This window comes from Somniosus microcephalus, chromosome 7 (assembly GCF_052327205.1).
Source record: "Somniosus microcephalus isolate GS21.2 chromosome 7, FLI_Smic_1.0, whole genome shotgun sequence".
Lineage (NCBI taxonomy): Eukaryota > Metazoa > Chordata > Chondrichthyes > Squaliformes > Somniosidae > Somniosus > Somniosus microcephalus.
Genome location: NC_140993.1, coordinates 86606649 through 86624222, shown reverse-complemented (window position 1 = coordinate 86624222; position 17574 = coordinate 86606649). Strand labels below are relative to the sequence as shown.

The 17574-nt window shown below is 43.5% G+C and overlaps 1 protein-coding gene across 1 annotated transcript in view; it reads right to left on the bottom strand.

Annotated features, from left to right (window-relative positions):
• nbn (nibrin) overlaps positions 1–17574 on the bottom strand; it is a 68264-nt gene that overhangs the window by 17174 nt on the left and 33516 nt on the right. Inside the window, exons 7-9 of the mRNA XM_085993947.1 lie at positions 16587–16736; positions 13296–13409; positions 10880–10929 (exon numbers count right to left, since the gene is read on the bottom strand). Coding sequence (XP_085850073.1) covers positions 10880–10929; positions 13296–13409; positions 16587–16736 — 314 coding nt within the window. The remainder of the gene's footprint in view (positions 1–10879; positions 10930–13295; positions 13410–16586; positions 16737–17574) is intronic.

Sequence of the window (17574 nt, the reverse complement as noted above, 5' to 3'; positions counted from 1 at the left end):
ACATACATATGAAGACTGACCCCATGTTAATGGATGATGTCACTGAGGAACAGTCAAGTGTATACCAAAGGAGACCATGTGATAATTGGAGAAGCTATTAGAAATGCGCTCGCTGCAATGGAATAGAAAGGAATGGAACCAGGCGAGGGAAGTGCCATGGAGGCATACTACAGGGGCGGGGATAGTGGAGCAGGATGATTGGCTAATCTAGTCAAATGTTGCAGAGGGGTCAGGGAGAGGGGGAACTGTTGCAATTACATAACATGTCAGTAATTGCTTTGACTAGGGCTGTTTCAGTGGTGTAGATGTGGCAGAAATCAGGCTAAAATGGGAAGTGGTTCTCCAGAATCTTTCAATAAGGTCCCGCATAAGTGGTTAGCGTGTAAAGTTAAAGCACAAGGGATTGGGGGCAAGGTACTGACTTGGATAGAGAACTGGTTGGCAGGCAGGAAGCAAAGAGTTGGAATAAATGGGTCTTTTTCTGAGTGGCAGGCAGTGACTAGTCGGGTACCGCAGGGATCGGTGCTAGGACCCCAGCTATTCACAATATATATTAATGATCTAGACGAGGGAACTAGATGTAATATCTCCAAGTTTGCAGACGACACAAAGCTGGGTGGGCGTGTGTGCTATGAGGAGGATGCCGAGAAACTCCAGTATGATTTGGACATGTTGGGTGATTGGGCAGATGCATGGCAGATGCAGTATAATATGGATAAATGCGAGGTTATCCACTTTGGTGGCAAAAACAGGAAGGCAGATTATTATCTGAACGGCAATAGATTGGGAGAAGGGGAAGTGCAACGAGACCTGGGTGTCCTTGTGCACCAGTCGCTGAAGGTAAGCATGCAGGTGCAGAAGGCGGTTAAGAAAGCAAATGGTATGTTGGCCTTCGTAGCGAGAGGATTTGAGTACAGAAACAAGGATGTCTTGCTGCAGTTGTACAGGGCCTTGGTGAGACCACACCTTGAGTATTGTGTGCAGTTTTGGTCGCCTTATCTGAGGAAGGATGTTCTTGCCATGGAGGGAGTGCAGCGAAGATTCACCAGATTGATACCTGGGATGGCAGGAATGACGTATGAGGAGAGATTGGGCTTATACTCGCTGGAGTTTAGAAGAATGAGAGGGGATCTCATTGAAACTTATAAAATTCTAACAGGACTAGACAGACTAGATGCAGGAAGGATGTTCCCGATGGCAGGGGAGTCCAGAACTAGGGGTCACAGTCTAAAGATAAGGGGTAAGCCATTTAGGACAGAGATGAGGAGGAATTTCTTCACCCAGAGAGTGGTGAACCTGTGGAATTCTCTACCACAGAAGGCAGTTGAGGCCAATTCATTAAATATATTCAAGGAGTTAGATATATTTCTTAAGGCTAAAGGGAATCAAGGGATATGGGGAGAAGGCAGGGACAGGGTACTGAGTTTGGATGATCAGCCATGATCTCATTGAATGGCGGAGCAGGCTCGAAGGGCCGAATGGCCTACTCCTGCTCCTATATGTTTCTATAAAGGGATGTTGGCAATGAGGCAGTGCAGAAAGTAGGCGCTCTTTTTTTTTTTTTTTTAAGACTGGGGCGATTATGACAGTTTTGTAGGTGGTGAGGAGGAGAGAACAGTGGCTGAGGAAAGGGAGCAGTTTACATATTTAGCGACCGGCTTGAGGATTTTATGAAGAGATGCAGCTTCCAATCTCTGGAAATTTGATTTAAACAAGCACTAGTAAACAAAAAGTGTCTTTTAAAGACATGCATACAAATTCTGCCAGCCAGTACTAATTAAAACATATTGTGACCTTTTAAAAAAAAATTAGAATCTCAAAATAGTGTAGTGACTGAGGTTATTAAGTCACTTTGACAGCTCTGATCAGAAGATTTCATTCATGGGAAAGAAAGATTTTTAAATGGTACAGCATATTCAAACTTGAAACAGTAAAAGAACAAAAATTTCTCAGTTATACACTAGGAACTGAATGGCTGCTGACAAGGACTGCTCCACAAAGAGATTGAAAAAGCACACAAAGTGGGAAAATAACACCCCAGCACTATAGCAATTTGGATAAGGGAGAGAAATATATGCGGCAGAAACAGTAGGCCATGCAACTCTATTACATTTGGAGTGGAAAGATTGTACTAAAAAGAGTAGATTGTGATACGCCATCACTTAATCATTTGTTGCTTGATGCATCAATTTAAAGGTTTGTGACTAAAAACAAATCCCAAAAACAGAATTATTACTGCCAGAATTTTTTGCACCAAGTGGCCAAGAAGTTTCCAGTGTTTACAGGATACGACCTAAAGGCTCCAATCAAATCTGCAGTAACCTAAAGAGCTACACTCAAAATAAGGCTAAGTTTGGGCAATCTATTTGACCCAGGTGGGGGAAGAGAATGTAGAATATTACAGCCGAGTTTGATCCGTCCTCACTTGACATCCACACATATATACTTTCAAAGAAGAGATCACCGGATTGAGATCAGGATTTGAAGCCTCGTATCGTTATTCCTGTGCTTAATCCAGATGCATTGAGCCCAGTTGTACCATTTTCAGCACTGCTTAAGCTTTATCAACTTATTCTGCACAAAGCAGGAACTGAACCTAGGACCACCTTGGTTTGTATGACTCAATATCGTCAAAGTGGTGCATTTACATATTGACTTATCACAGCCCTGCAAGAGCCTATTTTTAATCAACTCATGATGGCTGCTACTGTTAGAGGGAACCAGAAAAACACTCCAGATATTTGATTCTGGGTTCTGCATAAAGACCGTACCAATTGAATGGAGTCATCCTGGCTTCTGTGAGCATTAGTGATTTAAGCCTGGTTGTAAATGTAGTAAAGAAAAGATTAGGAAAATAAAGTATACTGGTGCAAATAATTGGTCTTGGTTTCTTAGCATTTCTGTCTCTACTTACAGTATATTAATTAATGAAATGCCTCATGTGCGCTTGAATTGTATTCCAATGATGGCAAATCCCAATAATTCATCTCCCTCTCTCTCATGGGAAAAAAGGACATCAGTAGGGTACATCTCAATTTGTGCCTAAAGATGTTTGAGCAGTCTTGAAAACAAAATCTGTTGTTTTTCTTAGTTAGTATTATGTGATGATTTGCATTCATGCATGAATGGTTTGAGTTCCACGATTTGACGAACAAGCTTTTATCTTTATAATTCTATCCTGCTCATCAACTGTTTTTTGCTTCGACAGGAAAATATCCCTATTTCTGAACTGAATTACATCATCGTTTAACTGGAGATTTATTTACAGGCAAACATAGTTTCTCAGCAACATACCCTTTATTGCCCTACAATGTTCAAAGAATATGTGCATTTATAAAATCTATGTCAATATTTCTTAGCAGAGCTGGGTGTACACTGACAAATATAGGAGTACATTGTTCTGTGTCCTGCAGTTCGACTAACATAATTACTGCAGCAGTTTCTGAAAAATCACTACAATAGAAAACTTAAAAAATTCATAAGATTAAAATACTCCAGGGAAGACTCACAAAATAAAAGTGTTGCAGTATGCTAGATTTAGAGTCCATTATACTAGTATCATTCTGGAGCATTACAGCACTCTAAAAATAAATGTGGAAATGTGTTAACGGTTACAACCATCCCAATATGCAGGAGAACCATTTATGATTTACAGGTGACAAAGTCAAGTATTTAAACGCAAGTAAACTTAAACTTTTTGACCTTGCCTTCTTTAGTAGTTGGTAGGCACACTACACGTGGATCACACTTATGTATAATCCCGTCTCACCTAAAGTGATCAAATTTGCCCCTTCCCAGCACCTTGCAATCTCAACCAACTGACACAAGATATGCTCTATTGATAAAATATTTAGATTGATTCCCCAACAGGACGTTCCTGATAAACAGCAGCACCTGCAGTCTCTGATTTCTGAATAGCACTCTCTGTGAGCATGCTTATTGGGAGCACCCGATTGGGGAATCAGGCCTATTCGATCAGGATGAATATGGTTGTAGAAGTTACAAAAGCAAAATACTGCGGATGCTAGAAATCTGAAATAAAAACAGAAAATGCTCAGCAGATCAGGCAGCATCTGTGGAGAGAGAAACAGAGTTAATGGCCTCGATTTTCTGGCCGCCGTTGGGCGGCTTTTCATGCAGCCGGGGTCCGAAAATCGGCGAAAAAGCGGGTCGGGACTCCCCCCGCCTGATTCCCTGCCCCGTCCGACTGCCGTTTCCGTGCGCCCCGCTTCAGTCCCGGCCGCCGCTGGCGGGACTGGTCGTCGGAGCACTAACAAGCAATTATCTGCTTGTTGAAGCGGATTTTCCCGTGCCGTTGCGACTTTGGGGCTTTCCCCACCTGAAACCCGCCTGCGGGGAACCCCGCTGCTGAGAGCTGGCGTGAAAACAGCTGGCTTGCTTGCTTGCAGCAGCAGGTCGCTGAGGGCTGAAGATATTTAAAGAGGCAGCATTTGCAGGCTGCAGGACCTTGTTGATCAAGGCTTGGGGGAACTTTTTGAAGCCTTAGGAGCAGCTGCAGAAAGTTGGAGCCTCACACACTTCTCCAGTGTGAGCTCCTGGGAAGCCCCTCTCGCCACCCTAACTCAGCGCCACCTCAACAGAGGCATCTGCCAGAAGCATGGGAGGCCTTTGGGACGTTCCCTTCCTGGCATTAGAGGATCTCCAACAGCAGAGGCGGCAGCAGCAGAACCAGGAACAGCAGGATGAGCACCAGGAGCACCAGGCTGCTGCTCACTCACCTGAAGCTGCACAGGCCAGAAGGGGCCAGCGCTTGGAAGTGGCTTGAGAGCACCTTGCTGCGCTTTAGGGGGCCAGTGAGACCCGTTTCTGCACTGGCAGTCCTACTCAGAAGGACTTCCATGAAGATCTGGTTTCTCTGTTCAACAGATGGCCAACGCTCCTCAAGAGATGTCATTCTCTTATGAGCACTCACCATGTTTTCCGTACCCTGGCGAGTTATCTCCTGCATGGAGGTTGCCAACCTTTCCATCGTGATGCGTTCATGCGCCAATGACTCCACAAATGCTCTGCTCATGGTCGCTATGGACTCCTCCATTCGCTCCACACTCGCAGCGACCCTGGAGTCAAAACCTGCCAGAGACTCCTGCATCTGTGCATGGAAATCCATCACCTCTTCTCTTGCGGATGGACCCAGAGGCAGAGGGTCGTCATGCAGCGCAGCTGAGCTGGCAGAGTCCTGCGCCCTCCGACGAGGACTCTCCACTGCTGTCCCTGTCTCCAGAATCTCCTGAGGCTCATTTGTGAGCTGTGAAACACCAGGTGACAACACTACTCTATGTCCCGAAGGTCCCCCCGAGGTGTGAGTGTCTGCGCTGGTGCTGGGTGTGCTTACTTCTGCTGATGCTGCGCCCTCAGAGGTTGGAGCTTCCTCTGAGGAGTCTGGCTGCACAGCCTCTTCCTCCTCCACAGTGAGGATTGGGGCTCTGGATGGTACTGTGGGGGAGTAAAGGAAGGAGATAGAGATGTAATGCCAAGGTTCTTCTGGTGACTCCCAGCGAGTTGGCATCTGCTGACACCTGCATCCATGCAGCATTGGTCTCAGTGGGAGGCCTCTTCCTCCCTGACCTAGGGAAGAGGACCTCCCTGTGGGCCCTAACCCCATCCAATAATGCCTGCAGTGAAGCCTCGTCGAATTTGAAGGCAGCTCGGCCTCTGCCGCTGGCAGCAGCTGGTGCAGTCTCCTCTGCCATTGTGCAAGAGTGGTTGAGAAGCCTGCAGAGGTGAAGAAGCTTGCTGGACACTTTGAAAGCACCACGAATGACGACATCATAGTGTGGGGATTTCTGACTCGAATTGGACAATTAGCAAGGCTTCCCACATGCTGGGAATTAATTGGCCACTTGAGGGAAAATTGCGTGGAGCTGGCTGACACTTTTTTATGTGTGTCAGAAACCCCACATTCGGGGAAATCCGACCATTCCCCACACAAGCCGAAAATCGGGGCCAATGTGTCAGGTCGATGATCTTTCGTCAAAATTGGAAAAAGTTAAAGATGTTACACGTTTTAAGCAAGTACAGAGGCATGGAAAGGGGGGAGGGGAGGAAAGAACAAAAGGGAAGGTCTGTGATAGGGTGGAAGGCAGGAGTGATTAAATGACAAAAAGGATGATGGTGCATAGCAAAAGGGATTGGTAATGGGACAAGTAAAGGAACAAAAGATGGGTCTAGAGGATGCGTAAATGACAAAAGCAGAATCATTACCAGCAACCGCAAGCCGAAAAAATGGGAGCGTGGTGGTTATGATCTGAAATTGTTGAATTCAATGTTGAGTCCAGGAGGCTGTAAAGTGCCTAATTGAAAGATGAGGTGCTGTTCCTTGAGTTTCATTAGAATAGTGTAGGAGGTTGAGGACAGAAGGGTCAGAGTGGGAGTGGGGCGGAGCAACACAATTTGCCTTTAACAAATCTGTGCCGATTTTTATTTATTAACCCATACTTTGCCAAGTGCCAATAATTTTGTCCCAGATTGTTTCTAAACATTTCCCCAGCACCGACGTTAGGCTGACTGACCTGTAACTGTTAGATTTATCCCTCTCCCTTTTTTTGAACAGGGATGTAACATTTGCAATCCTACAGTCCTCTGGCACCATCTTCATATCCAAGGAGGATTGGAAGGTTGTAGTCAGAGCCTCCGCAATTTCAACCCTTACTTCCTTCGGTAACCTAGGATGTATCCTATCCGGACCAGGTGACTTTTCTACTTTGAGGACTGACAAGCTTTTAAGTACCTCCTCTATCTATTTTTATCTTATCCAATATCGCTACCTCCTCTTTTACTGCTACATTGGAAGCATCCTCTTCTCTAATGAAGACAGATGCAAAGTACTCATTTAGTACCTCAGCCATGCCTTCTGCCTCTACAAGATGATCTTTTTTAGTCCTTTATTGCTCCACCCTTCCTTTGACTACCCTTTTACTATTTATATGTTTATAAAAGACTTTTGGGTTCCCTTTTATGTTAGCTAATCTAGTCTCAATCTCTCTTTGTCCCTCATTCCTTTTTTTAGATCTTGTCTGTACTTTTTATAATAAAAGCATTTTGTGCATTTAGTTAATGCATGATTAGGTGGTTTAATCTGTTTTTATTTCAACCCCGAGAAAGACTCACATGTAGCTATAGCTCTTTTGTATGGCTTTTCTCACCAGTGAAATAAAATGTAGATTTTGGAGATAAACTGAAAACGGTTCCCAAGTAATTCTTGGTTCTGAGATTTCAGAAGCATTGCACCAAACGGCAGTGGTTTGTGTCCCCTTTGCCCTAAATAGCTGAATTACACAAATCTGGTAATTCTTTAGTAAGCTTAACTGCCACATAATGGCCCTGTAATTTGCGGTCAGCGGCGAAGCAAAGGTGTTCGCCGCTGGCCCCGAAGTAACCTTCGCACAAAGATCTTGCGACCTCTGTGGCGAGAATTTCAGGTTTTCTGATGTGTAGTTGAAAGCAACAGAAGTTAATGGGGGTACCCTAACTCAAGCTGCTGTGATGTCAACAAGCTGTCTAAGCAGCCAATCAAAACGCAGAATTCTCAGACAGCGAACCACAAAGTGGGTAAGCTCCTTAAATTCTAACTTTTTAAAAATGTTAGAGAGCAAAAGAAAGATTGGGGTGCTCACATGGGGAAAAGGCAAACCTCAAATAAAGACAAACAAACTTAATTTTAAAATTTTGTTTTTAAAAGTTTCTTAAAAATTTAAATGATTAAAATGTATACATTTGACACTGCACAAAATGTAAAGTTGTTTTTCAGGGCCATAACCTTTGTTTATCAGTCAAAACGCTGTTAAAACCCCAGTTACACCTAATCCAAAAGGGTGAAACTTTTAGTGGGGTATTTAACAGTGTAGGTACCACGGAAGAGCCAAAGTGTGTGTGTGTGTGTGACAGTGTGACAGCGCAGCCTGTGGAGGAGCAGTGAACAGACCGCAACTTCAGGATTTCTGGATTAGGCTGCGCATGCGCTAAATCCTGAAGTTGCCGTCAGTTTCAAAGGCGAAATGATGGCAATCACTGCCAGTTCGCCATCATCAGGACCGCAAATTCTGGGCCAATAAAATGATATCACACAGCAATGGAAAATGTCAAAGCTGCCAAGCTCATGATCTGAAGAACCAGCTTGGAATAGATAAGAGTTCAGAATGACCTTGAAGAAGGAGTTTCATTGAACTACTTTGTCACTGTGAAGTCTTCTGTATGCACCATGTGTTTATGAGCTAGCTTTGGAGCACTAAGCATCGGTATGTATTTGGAGTATTAAAATGCTGCATGTATAGACACAAGATTACATTTCTTTTATATTGGCACTATCAGGGTAGTTGTAATGCCAATGTGAATGTCTATACGTGCTTTACGAAAAACAAAAAATTCTGGAATCACAGGTCAGTCAGCATCTGTCGAGAGAACAGACAATCAGCATTTCAGCCTTTTACCCTCCAAGAGAAAAATAAGAGAAAAACAAGCACATAGAATCAGAAAAATGAGGAGAGAAAAAAATCAAAAAAGCAGCAAAGAACTATCAGTATAATGATTCAAAAGCAAAATACTGCAGAAGCTGAAAATCTGTAATAAAAACAGAAAATGCTGGAAATACTCAGTAGGTCAGGCAGCATGAGTGGAGAGAGAGAAAGAGAGTTAATGTTTCATGTCGATGAGCCTTCGTCAGACCTGCAGTTCTGACAAAAGGCCATCAACCTGAAACGTAACTGTTTCTCTCTTCACAGATGCTGCCTGACCTGCTGAGTATTTCCAGCATTTTCTGTTTTTATATCAGCATAATGATTGTTGGACGATAACAGATTATCTTATTTAAGTATTGGAAAAAAAGCATTAAAGAAACGAGGGACATGTGAATAGCTACGGCAAGAAAATAGGATATATGGAAATACAGAAAATTTGAGGATTAAGTTTGAAATCAAAACAGAAGATGATGGTAAAGTACAGTGGGTCCATTAGCTAGAAATTACTGGTCCAGGGGGAGGGTGCTCCCTTGAAACCTTTCCCACTAAATTCCTGACTGCGCAACTTCCCGCCTTCCCAGAACCATGATAGGGTTTCCCTTGTCCTCACCAGCCTCAACATTCAACGGATCATCCTCCGCCATTTCCGCCACCTCCAGCAAGATTCCCCATCCCTCCCCTTTCAGCGTTCCGAAGGGACTGTTCCCTCTACAACACCCTGGTCCACTCGTCAATCACCCCCAACACCTTCCCGTGCAAGTGTAGGAGATGCAACACCTGCCCTTTTACCTCCTCCCTTCTCGCCGTTCAGGGCTGCAAACACTCCTTCCAGGTGAAACAGCGATTTACTTATTGTACTTTCAATTTAGTTAACTGTATTCGCTGCTCACGATGCAGTTTCCTCTACATTGGGGAGACCAAATGCAAATTGGGTGATTGCTTTGCGGAACACCTCCATTCAGTCTGCAAAAGTGACCTTGAGCTTCTGGCCGCCTGTCATTTTATAGTCTTTAGTCCGGGGGGTGGGGGTGTGGGGAGTAGATCATTTCTTTTGCAGATGTGATCCAGAGACCTGAATGGTAAATTGATTCCCATGTGCCAGGGTTCGGGACATCACAGAATAAATACAAAAAGTTCTGGAATGGAAGGGAAAGCAGACAGTGGTCATGGTTCATGTGGGAACCAATGGCATAGATAGGAGTAGGTTCAAGGTTCTGCAAAGGGACTTCAATTAATTCAATTCCAGATTAAGGGGCAGAATTTCCTCAGATTACTCCCAGTGTTAAGTGCTGGGCCAGACAAAAAGAGAAAGATTAGGATTATTAACATGTGGCTGAAAGGATGTTCCAGAAGGGAGGGTTATAGGTTCCTGGACACTTGGACCACTTTTGGGGACAGGGAAGACTGTAGACAGGATGGTCTTTATTTAAAGTGGAAAGGAACCCAATTCCTTACGGAAAGGGTAAATAGGGCAGTGGGGAAGGATTGAAACTAGTTAGGGGGTGGGAGGGAAGAATTTGGATTAAACTAGTTAATGTGTGGGAGGGGAAAATTCACACCAAGTCAAAAAGTGAGAGAAAAAGATGAGCAGGGTGGGGACAGTTACCTAAATAATAATTCTGTGCACAAATGTTAATTTCAAGTCAGCCATCACACTGTTATTGAATTCTCAATTCCTGGTCTGGTTGAGTTAGTTGATCTCAGCCAGGGCAACAGTATGAGTACTAAAATCAGCTAGGGTATCCCCTCTAATTGCATCAGTGAGCCTGCTGGAAAAGTGTATGATTATGGATGTTGGGCTCCACACTTTGGTGCTCTTTGTAGTCAAATAACTGCTGACACTCATTGCCCTGGCTCACACTGGACAAGGTATCAAAAGGCTGCCACCATCTTTGGAAATGTTTTCTAGCAAAGAGTCAGCAATAGCTTCAAGTAGTGTGGGAGGAGAAAACTGGTGAAAATATATTATCACTGTATAAGACCTCTAAAGCAAACTTCAAAAGTTATTCCATAAATTAGTTGAAAACTAAAGGAGAAAGGAGATTGTGGAACTCTGATCTCAAAAAGTATCTGAAAGCTCATCCTACAAGGTCCAAGAACCAATCAAAAAGGAAAGACAAAGTAATACTCCAATTTGGGTGCAACGATGCATAGCAGAGGAAATATAGGAGGGAAAACCAAGTTAAATAATATCCCCATATAGAAGCTATTCTCAACATTAATTCCACTGTGCTCATGATAAGTTTCAACTTCCTTTTAACTTTACTTGTATAACAGGCCAAACTATAGGGATAAAAGAATGAAGTACTGGTACTGACATAAATAATTTTATCATTTCCTATTTCGATAAAGCTCGACAGTTATTTACACTATGCACAGTCCTTTAAAAATGGTTTGCTCCTTACCTGAACAAGTCATCAGCAAGAATATCTTCCTTAGCTTGCTGGCTTTGATCCTGGGTCAAACAAAGTATGGAATACATTACTCTGGAGCTTGCATGTAATTAAAAACACACTCGCACTGAGGAAATATTTAGTGTAAGTTTAACAAAATCTCTTTAGCCAGGGTTTTCTGCCTCATACATAAGAAATAGGAGCAGGAGTAGGCCATACGGCCCCTCGAGCCTGCTCCACCATTCAATAAGATCATATCTGATCATCGACCTCAACTCCACTTTCCCGCTTGATCCCCATATCCCTTGATTCCAAAAATCTATCTATCTCAGTCTTGAATATACTCAAAGACTCAATATCCACAGCCCTCTGGGGCAGAAAATTCCAAAGATTCACAACCCTCTGAGTGAAGAAATTCCTCCTCATCTCGGTATTAAATGGCCTACCCCTTATCCTGAGACTATGCCCCCTGATACCTGGGATGGCAGGAATGATGTATGAGGAGAGATTGGGCAGATTAGGCTTATATTCGCTAGAGTATAGAAGAATGAGAGGGGATCTCATTGAAACTTATAAAATTCTAACAGCACTAGACAGACTAGATGCAGGAAGGATGTTCCCGATGGCGGGGGAGTCCAGAACCAGGGGTCACAGTCTAAGGATAAGGGGTAAGCCATTTAGGACTGAGGTGAGGAGGAATTTCTTCACCCAGAGAGTAGTGAACCTGTGGAATTCTCTGCCACACAGGGCAGTTGAGGCCAATTCATTAAATATATTCAAGAAGGAGTTGGATATATTTCTTGAGGCTAAAGGGATCAAGGGGTATGGGGAGAAAGCAGGGACAGGGTACTGAATTTGGATGATCAGCCATGATCTCATTAACTAGTGGAGCGGGCTCGAGGGGCCGAATGGCCTACTCCTGTTCCTATCTTCTATGTTTCTAGTTCTAGGCACTCCAGCCAGGGGAAACAACCTCTCAGCATCTACCCTGTCAATCCCCTTCAGAATCTTGTATGTTTCAATGAGATCACCTCTCATTCTTCTAAATGAGAATATAGGCCCATTCCACACAATCTCTCATCATAGGACAGCCCTCTCATCCCAGGAATCAATCTAGTGAACCTTTGTTGCACCGCCTCTAGGGCAAGTATATTCTTCCTTAGATAAGGAAACCAAAACTGTGCACAGTACTCCAGGTGTGGTCTCACCAAGGCCCTGTACAATTGTAGCAAGACTTCCTTACTCTTATACTCCAACCCCCTTGCAATAAAGGCCAACATGCCATTTGCCTTCCTTATTGCTTGCTGTACCTGCATGCTAACTTTCTGTGTTTCTTGCACGAGGACACCAAAATCTCTCAGAATACTAACATTTAAAAGTTTCTCACCATTTAAAAAGTATTCTGTTTTTCTATTCTTCCTACCAACGTGGATAACCTCACATTTCCTTACATTATACTCCATCTACCACCTTATTGCCCACTCACTTAGTCTATCTATAGCCCTTTGCAGACTCTGTGTTCTCCTCACAGCTTACTGTCCAACCTAGCTTTGTATTGTCAGCAAACTTGGATACATTACACTTGGTCCCTTCATCTCGGTCATTAATATAGATTGTAAATAGCTGAGGCTCCAACACTGATCCTTGTGGCACCCCACCAGTTACAGCCTGCCAACATGAAAAAGACCCGTTCATCCCTACTCCCCATTTTCTGTCTGTTAACCAATCCTCTATCCATGCTACTATATTAGCCCCAACCCTGAGCCCTTATCTTGTGTAATAATCTTTTATATGGCACCTTACTGAATGCCTTTCGGAAATCCAAATATACATCATCCACTGGTTCCCCTTTATCTACCCTGCTAGTTACATGCTCAAAAAACTCTAATAAATTTGTCAAACACGATTTCCCTTTCATAAAACCATGTTGACTCTGCCTAATCATGTTATGATTTTCTAAGTGCCCTGATACCACTTCCGTAACAATGGATTCCAGCATTTTCCTGACGACTGATGTCAGGCTAACTGGCCTCTGGTTCCCTGTTTCTCTCTCCCTCCTTTCTTGAATAGCGGTTTTACATTTGTGACCTTCCAATCCACTGGGACCGTTCTAGAATCTAGGGAATTTTAGAAGATCAAAACCAATGCATCCACTATCTGTGCAGCCACCTCTTTTAGAACCCTACAATGTAAGCTGTCAGGGCCAGAGGATTTGTCGGCTTTTAGTCCCATTAGTTTCTCTAGTACTTTTTCTCTACTTATATTAATTACGTTAAGTTCCTCACCTTCATTAGACCCTTGGTTCCCCACCATTTTGGGGGAACCAGCCGTGGATTTTTCACGCATTCAAAATGAATGAAAAAAGAATTGCAGGCTGGTGAGCAAAGAAGCAGAAAACCCAGGCCTAGATTTCTAATCCATGTCATACCTCCACTTCTTGTCTTAACCACTCTTCCATTTCAGAGCTCTTTTTGGTTTGATAAGCCTTCAGATCTGTGCCCCCAATAATTTTAGGAAATTCTTCTGCTCCAGGATACAAAACCTACCACAATGACAAGTTTTAACAAATGTTAGCTAAAACAGCACTTTTAACTAATCAATACACAACTGTGCAAACCTACATTAAAAAAATCAATTAGAAGATGCTGAATGAAAGCACATTCCCATACAGACAGCACAGTAAGGTATTCTCCTGTATAATTTCCATTTAGGCAGGTCACAAGTACACCAGCTACCTTTAAGCACAAAACATTTTCTTGAACAGAAGCAGAACTGCTTGGAAGGACATAGGGCCGAATCTTGCTGGAGCGGGGCGTCTCACAGCATGCCGTTAGCTAGACTTTTGTCTGCAGAAAAGCAAGCATCGTAACTTGCTGGAAGTGTGAGCTGATAACAGCGCGGTGAGGACAATGGGGCATCTGGGACTTTAGTGAATGGTGGGACAAACGGTTTATCTCCTTAATCAATGAGATTTAATGATTGAGAACAGAACATAACAGTGTTCAGTGTCATTCGAAACTCCTCAGATAATGAAGCAGTCCATGCCCGCATGCAGCAAGATCTGGACGACATTCAGGCTTGCGCTAAGTGGCAAGGAACATTCACGCCACACAAGTGCCAGGCAATGACTATCTCCAACAAGAGAAACGCTAACCACCGCCCCATGACATTCAACGGCATTACCATCGCCGAATCCCCCACCATCAATATCCTGCTTTGGGGGGGGGGGGGGGGGGGTGGTGGGTGGGGGCGGGCGGTCACCATTGACCAGAAACTTAACTGGACCAGCCACATAAATACTGTGGCAACAAGAGCAGGTCAGAGGCTGGGTATTCTGACCTCCTCACTCCCCAAAGCCTTTCCACCATCTACAAGGCACAAGTAAGGAGTGTGATGGAATACTCTCCACTTGCCTGGATGAGTGCAGCTCCAACAACACTCAAGAAACTCGACATCATCCAGGACAAAGCAGCCCGCTTGATTGGCAATCCATCCACCACCTTAAACATTCACTCCCTCCATCACTGGCGTACCATGGCTGCAGTGTGTGCCATCTACAAGATGCACTGCAGCAACTTGCCAAGGCTTCTTTGGCAGCACCTCCCAAACCCGCGACCTCTACTACCTAGAAGGACAAGAGCAGCAGGTGCATGGGAACACCACCACATCCAAGTTCCCCTCCAAGTCACACACCATCCTGACTTGGAAGTATATCGCCGTTCCTTCATCACTGGGTCAAAATCCTGGAAAACTCTCCCTAACAGCACTGTGGGAGTACCTTCACCACACAGACTGCAGCGGTTCAAGAAGGCGGCTCACCACCGCCTTCTCAAGGGCAACTAAGGATGGGCAATAATGCTGGCCTTGCCAGCGACGCCCACATCCCATGAACGAATAAAAAATAAGAAATAGGAGCAGAATTAGGACATTAGGCCCTCCGAGCCTGCTCCGCCATTCCATAAGATCATGGCAGATCTTCCACCTCAACTCTACCTTCCCATGCCATCCCCATATTCCCTTAGTATCCAAAAATCTATCAATAATAATTCATCCTGTGACCATTTGTTTTACCCTGAGTGCCAGTCTGTAAATTACCAAGTTTGTTGAACTTAAAACTCAGAGACTTACCCAAGTGGGATTTGAACTCTCAACCTGTGGAACTCTCACGCACAACCATAACCACTCTGCCATGCTCCCCACATCAAAATAAACTATTTGAAATACTAAGACAAACAAATTTGAAATAATAAAAGAAACAGAGGAATGACTGCAAAGGAGGGTGAATTAGAGTCAAATCAGGTACAGAAAGAAAATTAAAGAGAGAGAGGAAAAAAGAGAGACAAATAAAGCAAGAATTTTCTTTTAAATTTGACATTTTTAAAATCTCCAAGAACAATTTACCACCTGAAGGAATGAGACTCCACAGTTTAAATTGTTCCATTTCTGGGCCAGAGGGGTTGATTGACATTTCATTAACAATTATCAGGTCATTAATGTAATGAAGCAGTCCATGTTCGCATGCAGCAAGACCTGGATGACATTCATGCTTGGGCTTATAAGTGGCAAGTAACATTTGCGCCATACAAGTGCCAGGCAATGACTATCTCCAACAAGAGTCTAACCACCGCCCCATGACATTCAACGGCATTATCATCGCCGAATCCCCCACCATCAACATTCTGATCAGAAACTTAACTGGACCAGCCACATAAATACTGTGGCTACACGAGCGGGTCTGAGGCTGGGTATTCTGCGGTGAGTGTCTCACCTCCTGACTCCCCAAAGCCTTTCCACCATCTACAAGGCACAAGTCAGGAGTGCGATGGAATATTCTCCATTTGCTTGGATGAGTGCCGCTCCAACACTCAGAAGCTTGACATTATCCAGGACAAAGCAGCCCGCTGGATTGGCACCACATCCACCACCTTAAACATTCACTCCCTCCACCACCGGCGTACCGTGGCTGCAGCGTGTACCATCTAGAAGATGCACTGCAGCAACTTGCCAAGGCTTCTTTGACAGCACCTCCCAACCGCATGACCTCTACCACCTAGAAGGACAAGGGCAGCAGGCGCATGGGAACACCATCACCTGCAAGTTTGCCTCCAAGTTACACACCATCCGGACTTGGAAATATATCGTCGTTCCTTCATCGTCGCTGGGTCAAAATCCTGGAACTCACTCCCCAACAGCACAAGGACTGCAGTGGTTGAAGGTGGCGGCTCACCGCCACTTTCTCAAGGGCAATTAGGGATGGGCAATAAATGCTGGCCTTGCCAGCGACACCCATGTCCCAGGACAAATAAAAAAAAGGTACTTACACTGTTAATTAACAGACTTAATTTTCTGTGGAGAGTTTAATGGGGAATTAATGTGCAAATCCAGCGCGTTCTTAAAAATAACAGGGAGGCTAAGGGCGAGATTCAGTTTGTGCGAAGCAAATGGCAGAGTGACGTAAATCGATCAGCAAGTTCTGGAGATTTGAAACTCACAGCGTATCTCAATCCCTGAATTTGCTGGCCGATTTATACATTAAATAATGGCATGCATTGTTAACACGCTGTTATTTTTCCAGCAAGATCCGGCCCATAATGTCATCTTGTGGCAGCCAAGATTTATTTTCATACTACGTGTAGAGAATGATCATGGAAATTGCAATACCAAAAACTATTTACAATTATGTATAATATTAAAGTAGAACATATGAAAATATATTAACCTTTCTAAATTTCTTAAAGTTCTTCAGCTGGCTGTTCTCTGCATCTGAGGCAATCATTTTTCCTTTTCCCGACTGGCAAACAACAAGTGACTTGAACACAGTTAACAGAAGTTTGCTTGGAAGAGCCTCATTATTTTCAGAATCCAAATACTATAAAGCAAAGCAAACATATTATCATAATTATCACAGCAATTGCAGATTCATGGAAGCTCATTTGATCATTGATTCTTTTCATGTGAATGCTGCATTTGAATTCAAAAATAATATTCATAAGGTCATTTGACTTAGGCAGTGTTTTGGTGATACATATGGTAGAACAGATTTAGAAAAATAGTTACGCTACTTTCCAAATATTGGTTGCATAATATAAAGAATGCTGTACATTCATTCTTCCTGTTTAAAAAAAAAAACTTTTGTATTGTTTTGGAAGTATTTTACTGTATTATAATTTACTTGGTGCAAGTCAAAATGATGACATTAGTCATTAAAGCAATTCTACTGCTTCCTAGAAAGCTATGGTTCTTTTCATGAACACTAATTCCCAATGGCCCATGAGGCCCAGAAATTCGGGTCCCAACGCGTGAGTACGGACGGAGTACTCATGCGTGGACCCGATGGAAGTGCCGGAATCTTGCATGCACTACGCATGCGCGGGAAACCGGCACTTCCGATCCTCTGAACCAAGGGGTTCAGAGGTCGAACGCGTGCGCGCGGGAGTCTGCGCGTGCGCGTTGAACTTCCTTTTTTTTTTTAAAACAGGTTTTAACGTGCGGGTAAGTCTGTACATTTTAGAAACGTAAAAAGCAGCCGTAAGGACTTCATTTTCAAAGGTAAGTGGTCAATTATTTAAAATTAAAACATTTTTTCCACAGGTTTTTTACTTTTAAATACTTTAAAGCATGGTAAGTTTATTTTTAGCCCCGTTTTTTTGGAAAATTATTTTCTTCAAAAATTTAAATTTTTGTTTAAAATAGTTATTTAATGTCAT